A 15,894-nucleotide genomic window follows, 5' to 3' on the forward strand; every position below is an offset into this window, starting at 1 on the left:
ATAAAACCCAGGAATAGAATACTGGAGGAGGAGGGCAGAAGAGTGGGAAAACGGTTAGTTTCTGGTTGTAGCTATAGTATGCACTTGCTGGAAGAGCAGTGGCATGAGATGTTGCCTTGTCAATAAATATCACTGAAGACACTGAGGTGAATAAATCTATTACTCAAAGCTGGGAATAATATATAAAGAGAACAAAAACTGAGTTTCTATATATATCTGAAGAAAGCAAACAAAAGCAAACAAGAACTGAACAATTGTTTTTGACACAGATTTTTATAACCTAATTTAGGCATTAGTGCTTTTTCTTTTTTAATTTGCTCATGTCTTTTATTCTCTATTCTCTTATATCCCTTTATAAATCCTAGTTATCTACGTATAACTGAAAGTTGCTTCTTGTTTGTGGGTTACTTTCGTTAAACACCAGAAGCTGAACAAAACTCAGTTTATATATCAGCAGAACTATCATTTCCATCGCTGGGGGCGGAGGTTGAGTCTCACGACCTCTTAGTAACGGCCCTGGATGTGCATGCGTGAATCGCTGTTTATTTGTGTGTGTGTGTGTGTGTGTGTGTGTGTGTGTGTGTGTGTGTGTGTGTGTGTGTGTGTGTGTGCGTGTGCTCGCGCTGTGGCGCTTAAGTACCTTGGACAGCGCGATGCGTTACAGACGCACGGGGGAACTTCAGCGGAACGCTCATTTATTACGGCAATCTCCAACCAGCGAGACAACCTTTTCCCTCCTCCGTGTTTAAATAGTTTGTTATCCTCTTCTGCAAGTTCTCTCTTCTTTCGTTTGCACGTGGATATACTTTTTCATCTCTTTCAGCCGGTTATGAAGCAGTAGAGCAGCGCCGCCCTCAGAGCATCGAGAAGCGGAGTCCTGTCTCAGCGCCTCTTCCTGCTGTAGCTGGAGAGATGCCCGGGGCAGAATGTGCTCCAGCCGCAAGATTCTGTGGAGCCTGCTCCTGCTGTCCGTGGTGGAGGTGGGCCTGGGTGTGGCGAGCATCGTCCTGGGAGCTGTGGGCATTAGCTGGGTCCGGGGTGATCGTAAACCGCAGCAGGGAGACGCTTCTCCCGTCTGGAGTGGACTCTGTGTACGTCCTGGGAACAACTCTTGTCGCTACTTTTTTCTTGTTTACTTCCCAAGAGGATAAGTATTTCCATGGATGGTGCGGAAAGATGAGACATACTTTAAACTCAAGGGAACTGCCTTCCTCTTTGTAAACCCCCATTTGTAGAGAGTGCTTTTGAGGCAGTAAATGCTGTATGTTTGTAAGCATTAAAATTAAAATAGGGGAACATGATCTCATTATATAAAGGCTAAAGCAAGAGTCATGGTTATGATAGTCAATGATTAGATGTCAGAGGCTGATATTAAAAGATCTAATACACATATACCATAAAATACACTACCTAGGTTAATGTTGATATTTTATTTAATAAAATGCTTAAAATTACTGAAAAACCAGAAAACAAACTAGTATTTTATTTCCTAAAACATCCCTAAAATGAATTTATTACAAATATTGTTCTTATTTAGGCTGCAATCAATCAATTGCAGCAGAAATCCATTCTGCTCACAGAAAATCTTAGTCTGAGACAGATGAGGGATGGAATTTATGTCTGTATTTGTGGCTGTTTACTTTTCAAACTGAATACTGCCACGTGACCACATTTTAGCATCCAGACCGCGAGTGGTTTTGCTGACACAGCTTCATGTGTTATTTGCCTATAAAAGTCAAGCAGACACGCGGCCATTTGGCCTGCTGTACTGGAGCTAAAGATTGGCTTCATTAATTCATGCTTGATTTGCTGCTCATTGCTTGGAAGGGTCGGGGCTTTTAGACCCATCATCCTCTCAGTCAGTTGAACGTGTCTCCTCCTGTTCTTGCGCTGCTCTGAGCCTCATTGTCTTGATTTTGCCACTGAACAGTTAAAAGTTTAGTTTCTGGCATCTTAAGCAGCCATATACCTTGAATCATCTGCTTTACGGTGACAGACGCTCAAGCAGGGGAAATATAACCTACCTGTCAGCAGTTATAGCTGAGAATTACTATAAATGCCTGGGGCTGTGGCACTATGAGTCACAAAGAATCATATCTATATCACATTATTAGTGTGAGACGTAGGCTTTGAAAGACTGCTGAGGTGTAAACATGTGGACATGCATCAGACAGAAAGAGGAAAGAAGCATTTGCTGATCAGAGTACATAGGTTGTATATTTGAGTGTGAATGCACTTAAAGTGTGCGTGAGTCCAGCAGCGTAGATGAAGTTCCTGCAAAGATGTTATGCAATGGGTTGTCTGTGAGTTCAACCACAGTTGTTGAGCCCTGTTTGCTGAGTCAGCCACCCATTCTCACGACTGTCCAAAAGTTTCAGTGTTCTTTCAGGACCTGGGAATTATTAGAACCCATTGACCGCTGTCCTCACAGGACACTGAATCTCCAGCCTTTAGTGTTAAGCTGTGTTGAAATGGGACAATGATCATCATTCATTTATGATATTTTTCTGTGCATTTCTGTGACTTTGGCTTAAGTTGTGACAGTGTTTCAGAACAATGCAACTGTTTGTCTCTGTAACTGTAATGAGCAGCAAAAATGATCTATGAGATTTTTTTTTCTTAAACAAGAGAAGTGGTCAACTAAACAAACTTGATTTATGGATAGGAGACTTTATAAAGAGGTAAAAGCTTAAGAGGAACTCTAATAAGTGTACCTGGCTCTTAGAAATACTTATCCATCCATTTATCCACTTTATTCCACTTATCCATTTCGGGGTTGGGGTGGGGCTGGAGTCTATCCCAGCTGCCATAGAGTGAGATGCAGGGTACACCGTGGACAGGTCACAAGGCTTACAGAGAGAGACAGACTAGAAATATTTAAATAATATTATTTTAAAACAAGAGGACATCCCTCCTTTTAGTCTCCTTTTACATGGTAACTACTGCCACCAACATCCTTCTGGAAAGCGGTGCAGCTTGTAGTTCCCCAGGTTGGCCTACTTTTAAGCTCTCTCTGCCAGCATAATACAACTGTAACAGTTCAGGCTAAATTTCTGACACAGAACAATATGATTTCCTGTGATCACACACTACTAATTCCATGTGAATAACTAATCATTATGACTATATTGTCAGCATTTCTTGTTGTCCCGTCAGGGATGGTCACCTTAAAATTATCCAAAATTTCTCATGACTAACTAACTTGAAGTCACGGAGTTCTTAATTTATAAATGTGCTGTCCTGCTCTGTTTCCAGTTTCTGGTCTGTGGGATGTGTGGAGTGCTGTGTGCTCGAAAAAGGACAGGCCTTATTGTAAGTACATACCGGCCAGGGTTTATTTCTTTAAGTAGTTTCCTTTTTTTTAATGTCTATTAGTCTATGGTATATAAATAGCATGAGGCCTTTTCTATGCAAATGCTGTGTAATGATATGCTGAATGGGTGAAGTGGGGGTGGGAATGGGTACCAAGGTACCAAAATCCAACTTTAAGTACACTCCAGCTCACTAGGTAGTGATTCATATGACGAAAAAGTCATTTAAGAAGTTGGTGCTGAGGTATTTCCAGGTTAGTACCAGTTGCCAGGAATTAGGCAGAGACAGCAGGAAATGGTTTGAGAACTACTAAGTAGTAGTCTGTGGCCTTTGCTGGTAAACAAGGTGGATTTATTAGCTTTGTTTCCATGTCTCTGAACTCAGCCAAGCTAACTGTCACCTGGCTGCAGCCGTGCAGACAATTATCTTCTCATCTCGATTTCATTCAGTATTTTGCTGGAAATATGACACACATGTCTTCTGTTGTGGACGTCAGATGCAACTCTAACTGGAAATAAAGTTCAGAATAGATTCAGACATACTCCTTAGATAAATACATATGCTCTGTATCGAGGATACTGAAAGCATGCACAAGGTCTGCATAATTGACCAGGAAAGAACTCCCAAAGGTGTGTGTGTGTGTGTGTGTGTGTGTGTGTGTGTGTGTGTGTGTGTGTGTGTGTGTGTGTGTGTGTGTGTGTGTGTGTGTGTGTGTGGTCCATGAGCAGGTGCAGTCAGTGGGCTCTGAGAAAGACATCTGAGGAAATAAGAGGAGGCAGGCAGTCACCTCTCTTCCCTTTCTGTCACTCTTTCTGTCTTTTTTACAGTCTCTCAGTAGCTCCCAGTCCTGGTGTTTCTCTCTGACTCGCTGTCTCCTGCAGGGAGGACACTAATGATGGATCAATGTCAGCGCAATCTGCTGTAACAGAGACATCCCTCAACCTTTCTTTCCCTCCATTTCGCCCTGTCCAACTTTTGTCTTTGCGTCCATCTCCTCCTACTCATGCCTTTGCCTTTTTTCATCACTATCACCTGTCCATCTTCTCCATTCACTCTATCCTCACTGCCATTTCGATGCTGCGACTCTCTCCATCTTCCTCTCCATCTTCCTCTCGATCTTCCTCTCCTCATCTCCTACCATCCCCCGCCCTCCCTCCCTCCATGTCTGCCTGTGGGGTGATGATTGCATTAGGCTGGTGTGGCTCCGGACCCCTGCCAGCCACTTTCCACACTTCACTGGGTAACGACTGAAATAGGAGACGCCCTTTTCCATGCGGTTAAAGGCACTAACGGCATCTGCACAGGGAGCAGTGAAAGATGACCCGCTCTCCAGATGCAAAACAAACACATTCACGGTTAGCAGGAAGTAAATGAATCATCTGGATTTTGTTATTTTGAGGCTATGAAAGTGCAATTATTTTGTCATGAGATTCTACCAAATAAAATCAAATACAAAAGAAATAGGATTCTCAAACTGGGTGTTAGTTTTTCTTGGTTCTGATACAGGACACAAAGAAATAATCTGTAAAAAATGTGATTCATTAGACACACAAATCAGACACACACACAAATACAGCAAGTGAGTGATGCAAGCACATTTACGAGCCACACATTTCTTCTGGAAAGGACAGCCGGCTTTGAGAGTGATCCAATTTTCTAATAGCGAATGAGATTTATTTTGACTGCTACGCATTACTCATCACCACAGCCTCGGCCCAAACCAGCAGCGTGATGGCGATGGAAGGTCGATAGTAGTTCGTGTGGCTCCTATCTCATCACATTTTGTCACTTTGTTTACAGATTTGTTGATAAGATATCAATTTTGCTGTTTGCATTAACATCGCCCCCGTCTGCCCTGTCTTTCAGATGATCCTCTTTTCAGCATGCTGCATCTGTGGCCTCATTGGTGGGATCTTAAACGTCCAGTTTGTTCGGGCACTGAACAAACGGCCAGACAAGATGCAATCAATCCACCTGGCTGCAATGACTCTGGCCTGTCTAGGTAAAAAAAAAAAAAATAACATAAACAAGGATGCAAGACCTAACACACTATGATGTGATGCAACTGAAAACAATTCAAGTCTGCTGCATTTTTTTTGTCTATTTTCTATCATAATAGAAGAATGTTTTTAGTCTTTGTTCAAGTGTCTGAAAGGGACTAAATGTCCTACAAGGATATGAATGGGACTATAATTTAAAACGTAAACAGCTAGCAATTGAGTCTATAAGCCCATTATGGATGGATAACTATATAATTGCAATCGGAAGAGGTGCTACAACATTGGCTTCACTTTTAACCAAAGGCTACATCCATTTTTTATACAGCCCATAAACAGACTTTGGTTCAGAGGACATTGCAGGATCACAGGCTTGTGATGTATCCTCTGGGGGCTGTGGATTTCCCTATGAAAATTCTGCGTAAAATTTCCTTTTCCTGTCTTGTCCAGGGATCTCGTCCTGTACATTATCCACGTGGCTAACCTGTCGCCTGGCAAGCTCTGAGCAGCAGAGGATGTTCTTGGAGAGGGAACACTCACTGCATCATTCCCATGAGATGACTGAGAAGGTAGTGAGGAAAATAATTTATCTTCAATAACTGGAAAAAGTGTATGTTAAGTAGGTTTGTGTGTGTGTGTGTGTGTGTGTGTGTGTGTCCCTAACAGGAGGTCCTGGACAACTCCAGTAATGGTATTCCTCAGATCTCCTACAATGGACACACCGCGGCATCTCCTTGATGAAGTCTCACCAGAAGGTGACTTGCACAGCAAAACAGGAACAGTTACTAAAATAGTCACATACAGCTTGTACTTCACTCTGTGTATGAGACTCTACATATAGGATGCATTTAACTGTATCCTGACTGCAGGAACTGAACCAGGTTTCTCGCCTTGGAAGCCTTTTACCAGCTGACTGAGTAAAATGGACAGCATGAGGGCACCAGTTAGGCTTCTAAATATTATGCAAACATGTGTTTAAATACCTTCAGTTTAACACAAACCAAAGCCAGGATGGTGAGCTGCCATTTGGATGACAAATCCTGTGACAGACATCTGCGTGAAATCATCCGATCTATGAGCAGGAAGGGTACATTTCATCCAGTCAGATCAAAGTGATGAGCACAAATTAAGCATGCGGCTGATTCACGTGTCTCGAAGAGCTATTTCAGTCTCATCGTCCTTATTCTCTCTCTCTGTGTTGTTATTGGTTTATGGAATGCAGATCTTGAGATAGCCTTTGGTAAACTGTATGTATCATCTGATAATGGAATGCTTTGAGATAAAGAAAAATACAGTAATGCACAAAGTACTGTACTGTATATCCATGCTTGTAAATCAAACATATTTTTATAATGCTTCTTACAAAGTTCATTCAACTCAATTATGACCAAATAAAAGATATGGAAAAATTTGCATGGTTTTTTTGTTGTTTTATTGCTGCACTGTTAAAGAGCAGCAGGATGAATATGGTTTTATGATCACAACATAAGCTTAGCCTTTTTACTCACATAGTTGTCTGTCTGTGTGCGTTTGTGGAGATGTTCACAGTATGTAAGCACTCAGTAAAAATGTGATGTGAGTTACTTCTCAGTTAGTAGCCACATTGTAACATTTTAATCAATGCACTAAATCATTGTAGGTAATCGTAAAACACAAAGGTTAAAATCACATGTGGTAAAGTTGCACACTGTGGAGAACCATATCTAAATGGCTCAAGAATCCAGCTTTATCCAGATCCAGTTTTAAAAAATTAAATAATACTGCACATTACTCTCAAATATCTATTTTATCTGCACCCTGGTGTATTTTAATTTACACCATGGTCTGTTACTTAGTGTGTTTTGTATTTTTACTGTTTGTTATAATGTTTTTTGTTTTGTAGCACTTTGAGGTTTTTTAAAATGTAAAGTGCGTTATAAATTAAAGGTATTTTTATTATTATTATTAAATATCTGAAATATTATATAAATGTTACACTGGAATCTAATTGGAAAATCAAACAGCTTTACAACTTTTTTGCATGGAAACATATTTTTGTCTTTGTATAATGTATGTCAAACATTGCTAGTTGCGTTTATTGACAAATTATTTTCCAGATTTATATTTTACAGCTCAAAAAATGCATAAAAACTAAAAAGAATTAAGGCTGCTTTATAATGGATGTCTTTTCTACATGCTACTGTAGATGTATATTTAAAAAAACTGAACAATCTTATGTTGTAGATTTCAGATCTTCAAATCTGCATTGTCAGTGAAATTTAGAGATGTCAGCAAGGTCTGAAAATGGTTGCCATCCACCATGGGACACCTTGTTTCATTTCCGAAGCGTGCATGATTTCTTGGCATTTTACAGAGACCCATACAGAAAGAAGTGGGTGATATCATCATTCCCACACATGGGTACCAAGCCCCAAAAACAACTAGTACATTGAACGCCAGAGCAGCTGACCTGAAAAATAAGATCATGGCTAAACTGGAAACCTGGACCCCCTCGTGGCCGATTACCGAGACTATGTGACGTGCCCTCTGAAAGTCTACTAGAAGATGCGAATGCAGCATTACGGACAATCCCTACTTCAGCCATCACTGAAACCAACCAGCTAATCTATAGATCAAATACCACAGCAACAGCGAGCATGGAGATGCTCCTCCATGGAGAAGGAGACTAAAGGCCAAGATCAAAGCAGCATGTAGGGAAATTAGCCAGTTATCAGGACTGTTGCAACATCTTTGTCACATTATGAAATTCAACTTATTCAACATATCGTTACACAGCAACTTGTCAGTTTTTTAAAGCCCTTTATAAATAACTAGTTCTGTCAGGAGTGCTAACTTGGCTTGCCACTATTTTGGAAATTATGTCATAGGGAATTCTCACAGTGTCACATGATCACATGGTGTTTCCTAGATGCCACTTACAGGGCTTCATGAGTTAAAGAGAAGGATAATTTTCCAGAACATTTATATACTTTGTGACACCCATGTAACCATGGAGTTCCTGTAGGTTAATGTGTAATTAAATTCATCAATTAATAATAAAAACAAATTAATGCATCCAATTTTTCAACTGTGACATAAATGGCTTATGCATATATTTGCATTTGGTTTCTATTTATTTCCTTTCCATTTTGTGCTATTTTATTTATTAAATCATTTCTAAATTATGTATTGGAAAGTACATAACAGGGGAGTTAAAACAAACATAAATACATCAACTTCTATAAATTCAAACATTTTAATATCCAAAATATTTAATATGCATGTAATGACATAAATTTATTTATATGATCATATATTTATTTTAATTTTAGATTTTGGCAGTTTCAGTCCTCCATAGCGACCACACTGTGAGCATAATCAATTTAGAAAGCCACTGCATTCCTATGAGACCACAGTTTAACACAATGATGATGCTGTTCAGGGTTCCCACACTCATCGTAAAGTTAAGGGATGAAGTAAATCAGTTTTATAGCAGACGTCAGACCTGAGAGTACAGACTGCTTCACAAAGCAGAAGAAGAAACGCAATAAACCCTGTACCCCCCCCCCCCCCCCCCCCCCCACACACACACACACACACAGACACACACACACACACACAGCTGTGACCTCTTGTGGAGATAAGCTCTGACAGCATCATTGCTGCTCAGCACCTCATTACAGTGTTTGCCACCAACAGATAGCCCCCAAGCAGAGATGTGTGTGCATTTATGTGTGTGTGTGTTGACTGGGCCCACTGCAGCAGAAGCCGCGCTGGGTGCTAAAAAACTACGTCACTATTTATCACCGTGACAACAGACAGGAGTAGGCTGTGGTTCCTTACAGAGCACCGGATCTGTGATTCCTATGAGTGTATGTGTGTGTGTGTGTGTGTGTGTGTGTGTGTGTGTGTGTGTGTTAAAGAGGTAGAAACGCTGAATCATGTGACCTCCTGTGGTGCTGCTCTGTCAGAAAATAGTAACACTAGATTCATCTGTGCATGTGTCAGGATAATTTTCAGTGCATGCGCCTGTGTGTATGGCTGGAAACACTGCACTAGTTGCACTAATTGACACCTCAGGTCACCCTAATGATCTTAATGTGGCTCTGCAGGTATGAACAGGATACAGAATCAATGACCATCTCCTACCACAAGAGTTGCCTTTCAGCATCCCTGGCAGGCTTGTCACTGCATAACTTGTAGTTTACATGACAAAGACCATCACAGGACAGCTGCTTACAATAGCACAGCCACATGCTGCTCATTTTTATTTGGTAAAATTTTGTCCAAAATCTAAAGTTAAGCTGGTGAATGTAAAATCTGGATTTTAAAACTGCAAAAAGCAAGAGTTAAATTATGGAAGCTTGTTTCTGCCACTAAAAAAAAAAAAGAGAGAGAGAGATGCCAGAAGATCTAAGTCAAAATTTCAAGATATTGTGTTAAAATTTCAACTTAATAACACAAACTTTCAACTTATTTTCTTACTTTCAAATGACTTTCTTAGCAGTTTGAGCTAGTAAGACAAATTTCTGAGATAATAACCCAATATTTTGACTTACAGATGGCAAAAAAAAAAAAAAGAAAGAACTTTTTTCCATGGCTGAAAAAAGCTTCCATAGATCAACCTGATAAGTGCCTGGGACAAAAATGATTTGCCGGACCCTTCTTGTCACTCTGTGCGTTTAGAACAACTTTGCTGCCTTTGAATATTGCATGGCTCTGGCTTTTCTATGTGATCATTGTACAATTTGTTTTTCAAAGAATAACACTAGTCTCCTAGTGGATGGATGGATGGATGGATGGAAGGATATATTTATCTATTGTTGCAGCTACATTGCAGAACTAAATTTTATTTAAAAATTAACACCATGCCAATGAAATAGGTACTCAGAATGTTTACCATGTTAGACTGGACATTAATTATTTAAACTAACGGCCACTTTGGCCACATGCAATATTTAAATCCATCTACATGCCAGGAAACATTAAAGCATTACTGTACACAGACTAGCCTTAAACAGCCATGGAGTCTGTAGTCACTCATTTATCATCATTAAGGGCTGTAAAAGTATTTTGGTGATTCAGTCTGTGCTCTGCACACAGAAGGTGCAGTAGGTTATAAAATTCTGCATACTGTCTGATGTTTTTAGGCATTTTGGATTATTTATTTATCAAAACACAACAATAAAGCAATTTTTTTTGACAATTATCACTTAAAGTTTTGGAATCTAAAGTAAAAAATGTATAATAGGACTGCGGCATTAACTTTGTGGAGTGCGCTCTTCTTTGTCACCAGCAGGGGGCAACGATCACAAATGTTTTCAATGCGTTTAACAGCTCTTCAGCGCTCCCCACAGCGGAAGTCACCTCTCGGTGCTCTTCCGGTCTTCCCAAGCAGCATGGCGAACTTCGAGCATGCTGAGGACAACCCAAAACATGTGAGAATATCCGGTGAAATTCCCGATGCGTCCGCCCTGAACCAAACGGCCGAAGTGCCCCCTGTACCGGGAATAGCTGCGGTCGCCGTCCCGCTATCTATCCCGTCGTTCGCCGCCGCCTCGGAGCTGTTGTCAGCGCCGTACTCGTGTCTGGTCATGAACACCCACCGGAGACACATCGCCCTGCCGCCCGTGTATCTGAACAAGAAGAAGACAGGGATAAAGGAGGAGCTGGAGGCCGAGCTGCTCAAGTTTTCTCAAAGGTGCCGCTTTTATCTAATCAATAAAACATTTTCAGCCGTGTCTCACACGTCACCACGTACACAAACATGCACACGAGTTCTAGTATCACGCCTGGCTTCTGTGTTTTTGTGTTGCTGTCTTCTGTGTTGTCGGACCGACACTTGGAGACCTGTCCCCGTCTTACTAAACAAAACAATGGTGCTTTCAAGGGTTGAGAACGTATTGAAGTGCAGATTTTCAGCTTTAATTCAAGGGGGTTGATAAAAGTATTTCATTAATTGTCCAGGAATTGCAGTCATAGATGGCACCGTGCAACTGTACACTGCACTACTGTCCGATCAGTTTTGCAGCATCTTGCTGAATCTGAGCAGAGTCACATCATCAATAAACACTGGTGACGAAGTTCCACTGGCAGCCATACATGCCCATGTCATAACATGGCCTCCACCCTGTTTGAGAGATGATGTGAATCATGAGCTGTTTCTCTCCCTCTCCGTACTTCTCTCTTCCGTGTCATCTGCTCAAATATTTTTTTCAGAACTCTGCAGGTTCTTTTAGATGTTTTCTGGTAAGATTCATGAAGTGTAACCAGTGGTTTGCACCTTGTTGTAAACCATCTGTATTTACATTCAATTTCTCTGCGCCTACTCCCTCGAGTGTGTGGCTTGATGTTTTTTCTGAACCAAAGAATGAGTTCTGTCATCAAGCACTTTAGTGGTCTTCTGTGGTGTTTCAGGACTTTTGGTGTTGCTGAGCTGGCCTTCTTTTTAAGAATAAACCAGGGTGTTGATTGGGAAACTTCTAAAGTTTTTTGTAGTCTCTCTGATATGTTATATTGCCAAACGTGTTCGCTCACTTGTCCAAATCATTGAATTCAGGTGTTCCAATCACTTCCATGGCCACAGGTATATCAAACCAAGAACTTAGTCATGCAGACTGCTTCTACAAACATTTGTGAAAGGATGGGTTGCTCTCAGGAGCTCAGTGAATTCCACCCTGGTACCATGATAGGATGACACATGTGCAAAAAGTCCAGTCATGAAGTTTCCTCACTACTAAATATTCCACAGGCAGCTGTTAGTGGTATTATAACAAAGTGGAAGTGATTGGGAACAACAGCAACTCAGCCATGAAGTGTTAGGCCATGCAGAATCACAGAGCGGGGTCAGCGGATGCATGAGGCGCATAGTGCACAGAGGTCGCCAACTTTCTGCAGTTAATTGCTACAGACCTCCAAACTTCATGTGGCCCTCAAATTAGCTCAAGAACAGTGTGTAGAGAGCTTCATAGAATGGGTTTCCATGGCTGAGCAGCTGTATCCAACCCTTACAGCACCAAGCACAATGCAAAGCATCAGATGCAGTGGTATAAAGCTCTCTGCCACTGGACTCTGGATCAGTGGAGACGTATTTTCTGGAGTGACAAATCACGCTTCTCCATCTGGCAATCCGATGGACAAGTCTGGGTTTGGCAGTTGCCAGGAGAACGGTACTTGTCTGCACTGTGCCAAGTGTAAAGTTTTCAGGAGTTGTCCTCGGCCCCTTAGTTCCAGTGAAAGGAACTCTTAATGTTTCAGCATACCAAGACATTTTGGACAATTTCATGCTCCCAACTGTGTGGGAACAGTTTGGGGATGGACCCTTCCTGTTCCAACATGACTGCACACCAGTGCACAAAGCAGGGAACATAAAGACATGGATGAGTGAGTTTGGTGTGGAAGAACTTGACTGGCCTGCACAGAGTCCTGACCTCAACCCGATAGAACACCTTTGGGATGAATAAGGAATAGGATCTGGGATGTCACTCAAGTTCATATGTGTGTGTTGTAATTATGTATAAAAAAGGTTTCTTTTGTCTGCATTCTGATAATTGTGTTACACCAGCTGTGGCTACCATGTGTGTTCAACCTGTTATGATGGTCTCTTTCAGAATGAATGGTGTCCCCTTAGCCTATGACAACATCAGGATAGTGGGCCAACTTGGAGACATTTACGATGACAATGGCTACATCCACGTGGACGTAGAAGCCAACTTTATTGTTTTTCAGCCCCAAAAAGGACAGAAGCTACAGGTGAGATTTACATTCATATTATTTGGTAGAAGCAGACTAGCTTACAGAACTTTACATTAAAATCAGAAATGGATTAATCTGGGATGAAACTCATACAGTATCTGTACAGCTGGCATGATTTGGGTCCGTTTGTGTCCTTTAAAGGGAAGGGTCACTGCAAATCAGTTTTTCCTTAAATATGACTGTATTGTTGTGGGAGGGCTCAACTGCTACTGGTAAAATGCAATACTAACAAGTGTAAACCACAGAAAGACATTTTTTTTTTTTTTTTCCACTATTCTTCTGTTTGTAGGGTAAGGTGAATAAATTAGGAGTAAGCCATGTGGGCTGCTTGGTGCACGGCTGCTTCAACGCCAGCATTCCCAGACCGAATCTTGTTTCTGTGGAAACGTGGAGGGATGCGGGGCCCAGGATCGGAGCAGATGTGGAGTTTCACGTGACTGCACTCGATGCTAACACTGCCGGGGTGCTGCTGATCAGAGGACGGCTGGACAGGACCAGGTAAGTGTGCAGCGATGGTGATTTGAGTAGCTTGGGGGCAAAACTAATCAGGGTCCTCTTTATTTAAGCATACAGAATGATGCATTTAGTCAACAAAATACAAATGCACGACTTTGTTGATGAGGCACAGCTTCTCTTGGTCATTCACTTTGCATAGTTTAGAGCATGCAGAAGGAAAATAAAGGCCTATGAAGTTCTAGTTATGGGGAAATATGTGGAAAACTGTCTCTGAATCACATTTCATCTTGACTCTGGAGATACAGTAAAAACTGTTCAAATTCTGAATCATCTAGATGCAACACAAGATAATTTTTAAAAAGTGAGTCTGTCTGGGGCGCCTGGGTGGCTTAGTGGTGAAGCCGGCGACCACATACATATGCCGCTGTGCGGGTTCACGTCCCGACCCATCGCCAATTTGCCCGTGTGTCCCTGTATCTTTCCCCCATTTCCTGTCTCTCTTCACTGTCACAAAAAGCTGCTGTGGCCAAAAATTAAAAAAAAAAAAAAAAGTGAGTCTATCTTTATAGGAAGAGAGTGCAGGCAGGGTAGAGAGGAATGCCAGAGGCGATTTGTGGTAGAAGGACAGCAGTGAAAGGGAAGGTGAGGGAAGATGGTAGTGAGACCTGCTGTGATGTATGGTCTAGAGAAGAAGGCTGAGCTGAAGATGCTCAGGTTCTGAAACAGAAGATGAAACATGAGGACCAAAAAGTTTGAGAATTACTGCCCTACAGGGAGCAGCCATAGGAAGAAGAAAAAAATCCAACTTTATAGTAAAAACTATTTTTTTTATATATTTTTGGAAAATACATTTTTACACCCTGATTCTGTCTTTGTGTGTCTCAGGGTGCAGGAGCTGCTGGCTATGTGTGAGAGCACAGGATCCAGTGTCCCAACAGATGAGCAGGAACCGGAAGACCCAGAAGCCACCCAGGATGCTTCTGAAGACACCCCCAAGAAGAAAAAGAAAAAGAAGAAGGTCAAAGAACAGGAGGCAGAAGAGATACCAAGCATACCTGCCTGTCAGCAGGACAGCGGTGTGATGCCAGAGCCAAATGGGACAACAGATGAGGCCAACGGCAACGAAGCCGGTGAGAAAAAGAAGAAGAAAAAGAAGAAGGAAAAACATGCAAAAGAAGAGGAGGAGATGGAGCTGTCTCGCATGGAGCTCCACGGGAGCGACTCCAGTGGTTACATGAGTGACAAGCCAAACAAGAAAAGGAAACGTGAATCAGGTAGTGATGTCACATCAGCTTTTAGTGAAGATCCCAATCCAGTAAAATCAAAGAAAAAGAGAAAAGGTGAAATAGAGAAGTTTGCCTAAAAATTTGCAAATTTGGAAATTAAGTAAATTGTTTGGAATAATCGCGGAGATGCTGAATGTGTTAATGATAGTGATGGCTTCGGAGGAATTATTAATATGCCTTAGACATTAAAGAGCCGGATTTTTACCCCTGTGCTGGGTCCTTCTCAGCTCCATGAACAGAATATTGGACATACAGGAGAACAGAGACATAGGATGATAGGAGCAGGCTTCAGATTTACCTCACCGGATTGTAGTTCCAGCTCACTGCCACATGATGGGGCAAAACTGCTTCTTACAGTCAGCCTGGCAGACAAAAATCCAGAGGTGAAAACTCCACCAGCACACAGTTTGATGATCCTTTGCTATGCTGCTGTTTTTGTACCTGTTCACCTTTTAAGAGACAAATGGCTGAGACTGCCAGGCTCAGCTCAAGATCTCTTGACTTGTGCCTCCATGTAGTTCTTAAATGAATTGTTCTGATCATGACTGCTAAGGTTTTACTTCCTTAACCCCACAGTATTCAGTAAGCAGCCTGGAAATGCATCAGGCACAGTGACAGTGACATCATGAATTATTACTGCTGTGTCATTCACTCTTTTGTCTTTCATGGATTTGTTTTTGACTGAGAGCAGAAAGTCTCTGAAAATAAATGAAAAAGAATCTCATCTCTTTGAGAGAGTTCTTTATTTTGATATGTTGTCATTATGTCTACTTTTCAGTGACCATTTGAAAAGCCCGTGTTTTGTAAACACTTTCATGAACAGCGCTTTGATTCAGAAAAAAATAAATTCCTGTATTTTTTGCAGTTTTTCATGGAAAATTCTGCAGCAGGCTCTTTTGCTCTGACCAGAGGGTGTTAAGTGATAAAGTGCTGAGAGATAAGCCTAAAGATCTGAGTGTTTTCTTTACTCCCACCCACACACACACACACAGAAATCCCCCTGCTTTTCAGTGGGGAGTCTAATTAGCTGTGAGGTGCTAAGAGTTGGAGAGCTTATCGGAAGCTGCCTAAGAGGACAGATAAGGGGATGCAATTAACTTGGCTCATCT

The 15,894-nt window shown here is 41.5% G+C and overlaps 2 protein-coding genes across 3 annotated transcripts; both read left to right on the forward strand.

Annotated features, from left to right (window-relative positions):
* The first annotated feature begins 926 nt into the window (after nt 1-926).
* LOC115788676 (transmembrane protein 196-like) lies at nt 927-6,075 on the forward strand. Of its 2 annotated transcripts, none has more exons than XM_030741807.1 (5): nt 927-1,091; nt 3,256-3,312; nt 5,179-5,314; nt 5,760-5,878; nt 5,976-6,075. In XM_030741807.1, the coding sequence occupies exons 1-5, from the start codon at nt 927-929 to the stop codon at nt 6,045-6,047; spliced, it is 549 nt and encodes a 182-aa protein (XP_030597667.1). In that variant the 3' UTR covers nt 6,048-6,075. The 2 variants fall into 2 exon arrangements, with proteins under 2 accessions (XP_030597667.1, XP_030597668.1); XM_030741808.1 differs by having other exon boundaries at nt 927-1,073.
* A 4,585-nt stretch (nt 6,076-10,660) lies between these two features.
* Nucleotides 10,661-15,509, forward strand: LOC115788250 (DNA-directed RNA polymerase I subunit RPA43-like). Its single transcript, XM_030741210.1, has 4 exons — nt 10,661-10,989; nt 12,899-13,040; nt 13,333-13,541; nt 14,385-15,509. Exons 1-4 carry the CDS (start codon nt 10,688-10,690, stop codon nt 14,860-14,862), a joined length of 1,131 nt encoding a protein of 376 aa, XP_030597070.1. The 5' UTR covers nt 10,661-10,687; the 3' UTR covers nt 14,863-15,509.
* Nucleotides 15,510-15,894: the final 385 nt, after the last annotated feature.

The sequence above is a fragment of the Archocentrus centrarchus genome, chromosome 11 (assembly GCF_007364275.1).
Source record: "Archocentrus centrarchus isolate MPI-CPG fArcCen1 chromosome 11, fArcCen1, whole genome shotgun sequence".
NCBI classification, from domain to species: domain Eukaryota; kingdom Metazoa; phylum Chordata; class Actinopteri; order Cichliformes; family Cichlidae; genus Archocentrus; species Archocentrus centrarchus.

Excerpts from the sequence above, each read along its gene's own strand:
- LOC115788250 (XM_030741210.1), top strand. The coding sequence starts at position 10,688 with ATGGCGAACTTCGAGCATGCTGAGGACAACCCAAAACATGTGAGAATA. Across the intron at positions 10,990-12,898 it reads CTGCTCAAGTTTTCTCAAAG|AATGAATGGTGTCCCCTTAG; the intron begins GTGCCGCTTTTA and ends GGTCTCTTTCAG. Across the intron at positions 13,041-13,332 it reads AAAAAGGACAGAAGCTACAG|GGTAAGGTGAATAAATTAGG; the intron begins GTGAGATTTACA and ends TTCTGTTTGTAG.
- LOC115788676 (XM_030741807.1), top strand. The coding sequence starts at position 927 with ATGTGCTCCAGCCGCAAGATTCTGTGGAGCCTGCTCCTGCTGTCCGTG. Across the intron at positions 1,092-3,255 it reads CCGTCTGGAGTGGACTCTGT|TTTCTGGTCTGTGGGATGTG; the intron begins GTACGTCCTGGG and ends CTCTGTTTCCAG. Across the intron at positions 5,315-5,759 it reads AATGACTCTGGCCTGTCTAG|GGATCTCGTCCTGTACATTA; the intron begins GTAAAAAAAAAA and ends TGTCTTGTCCAG.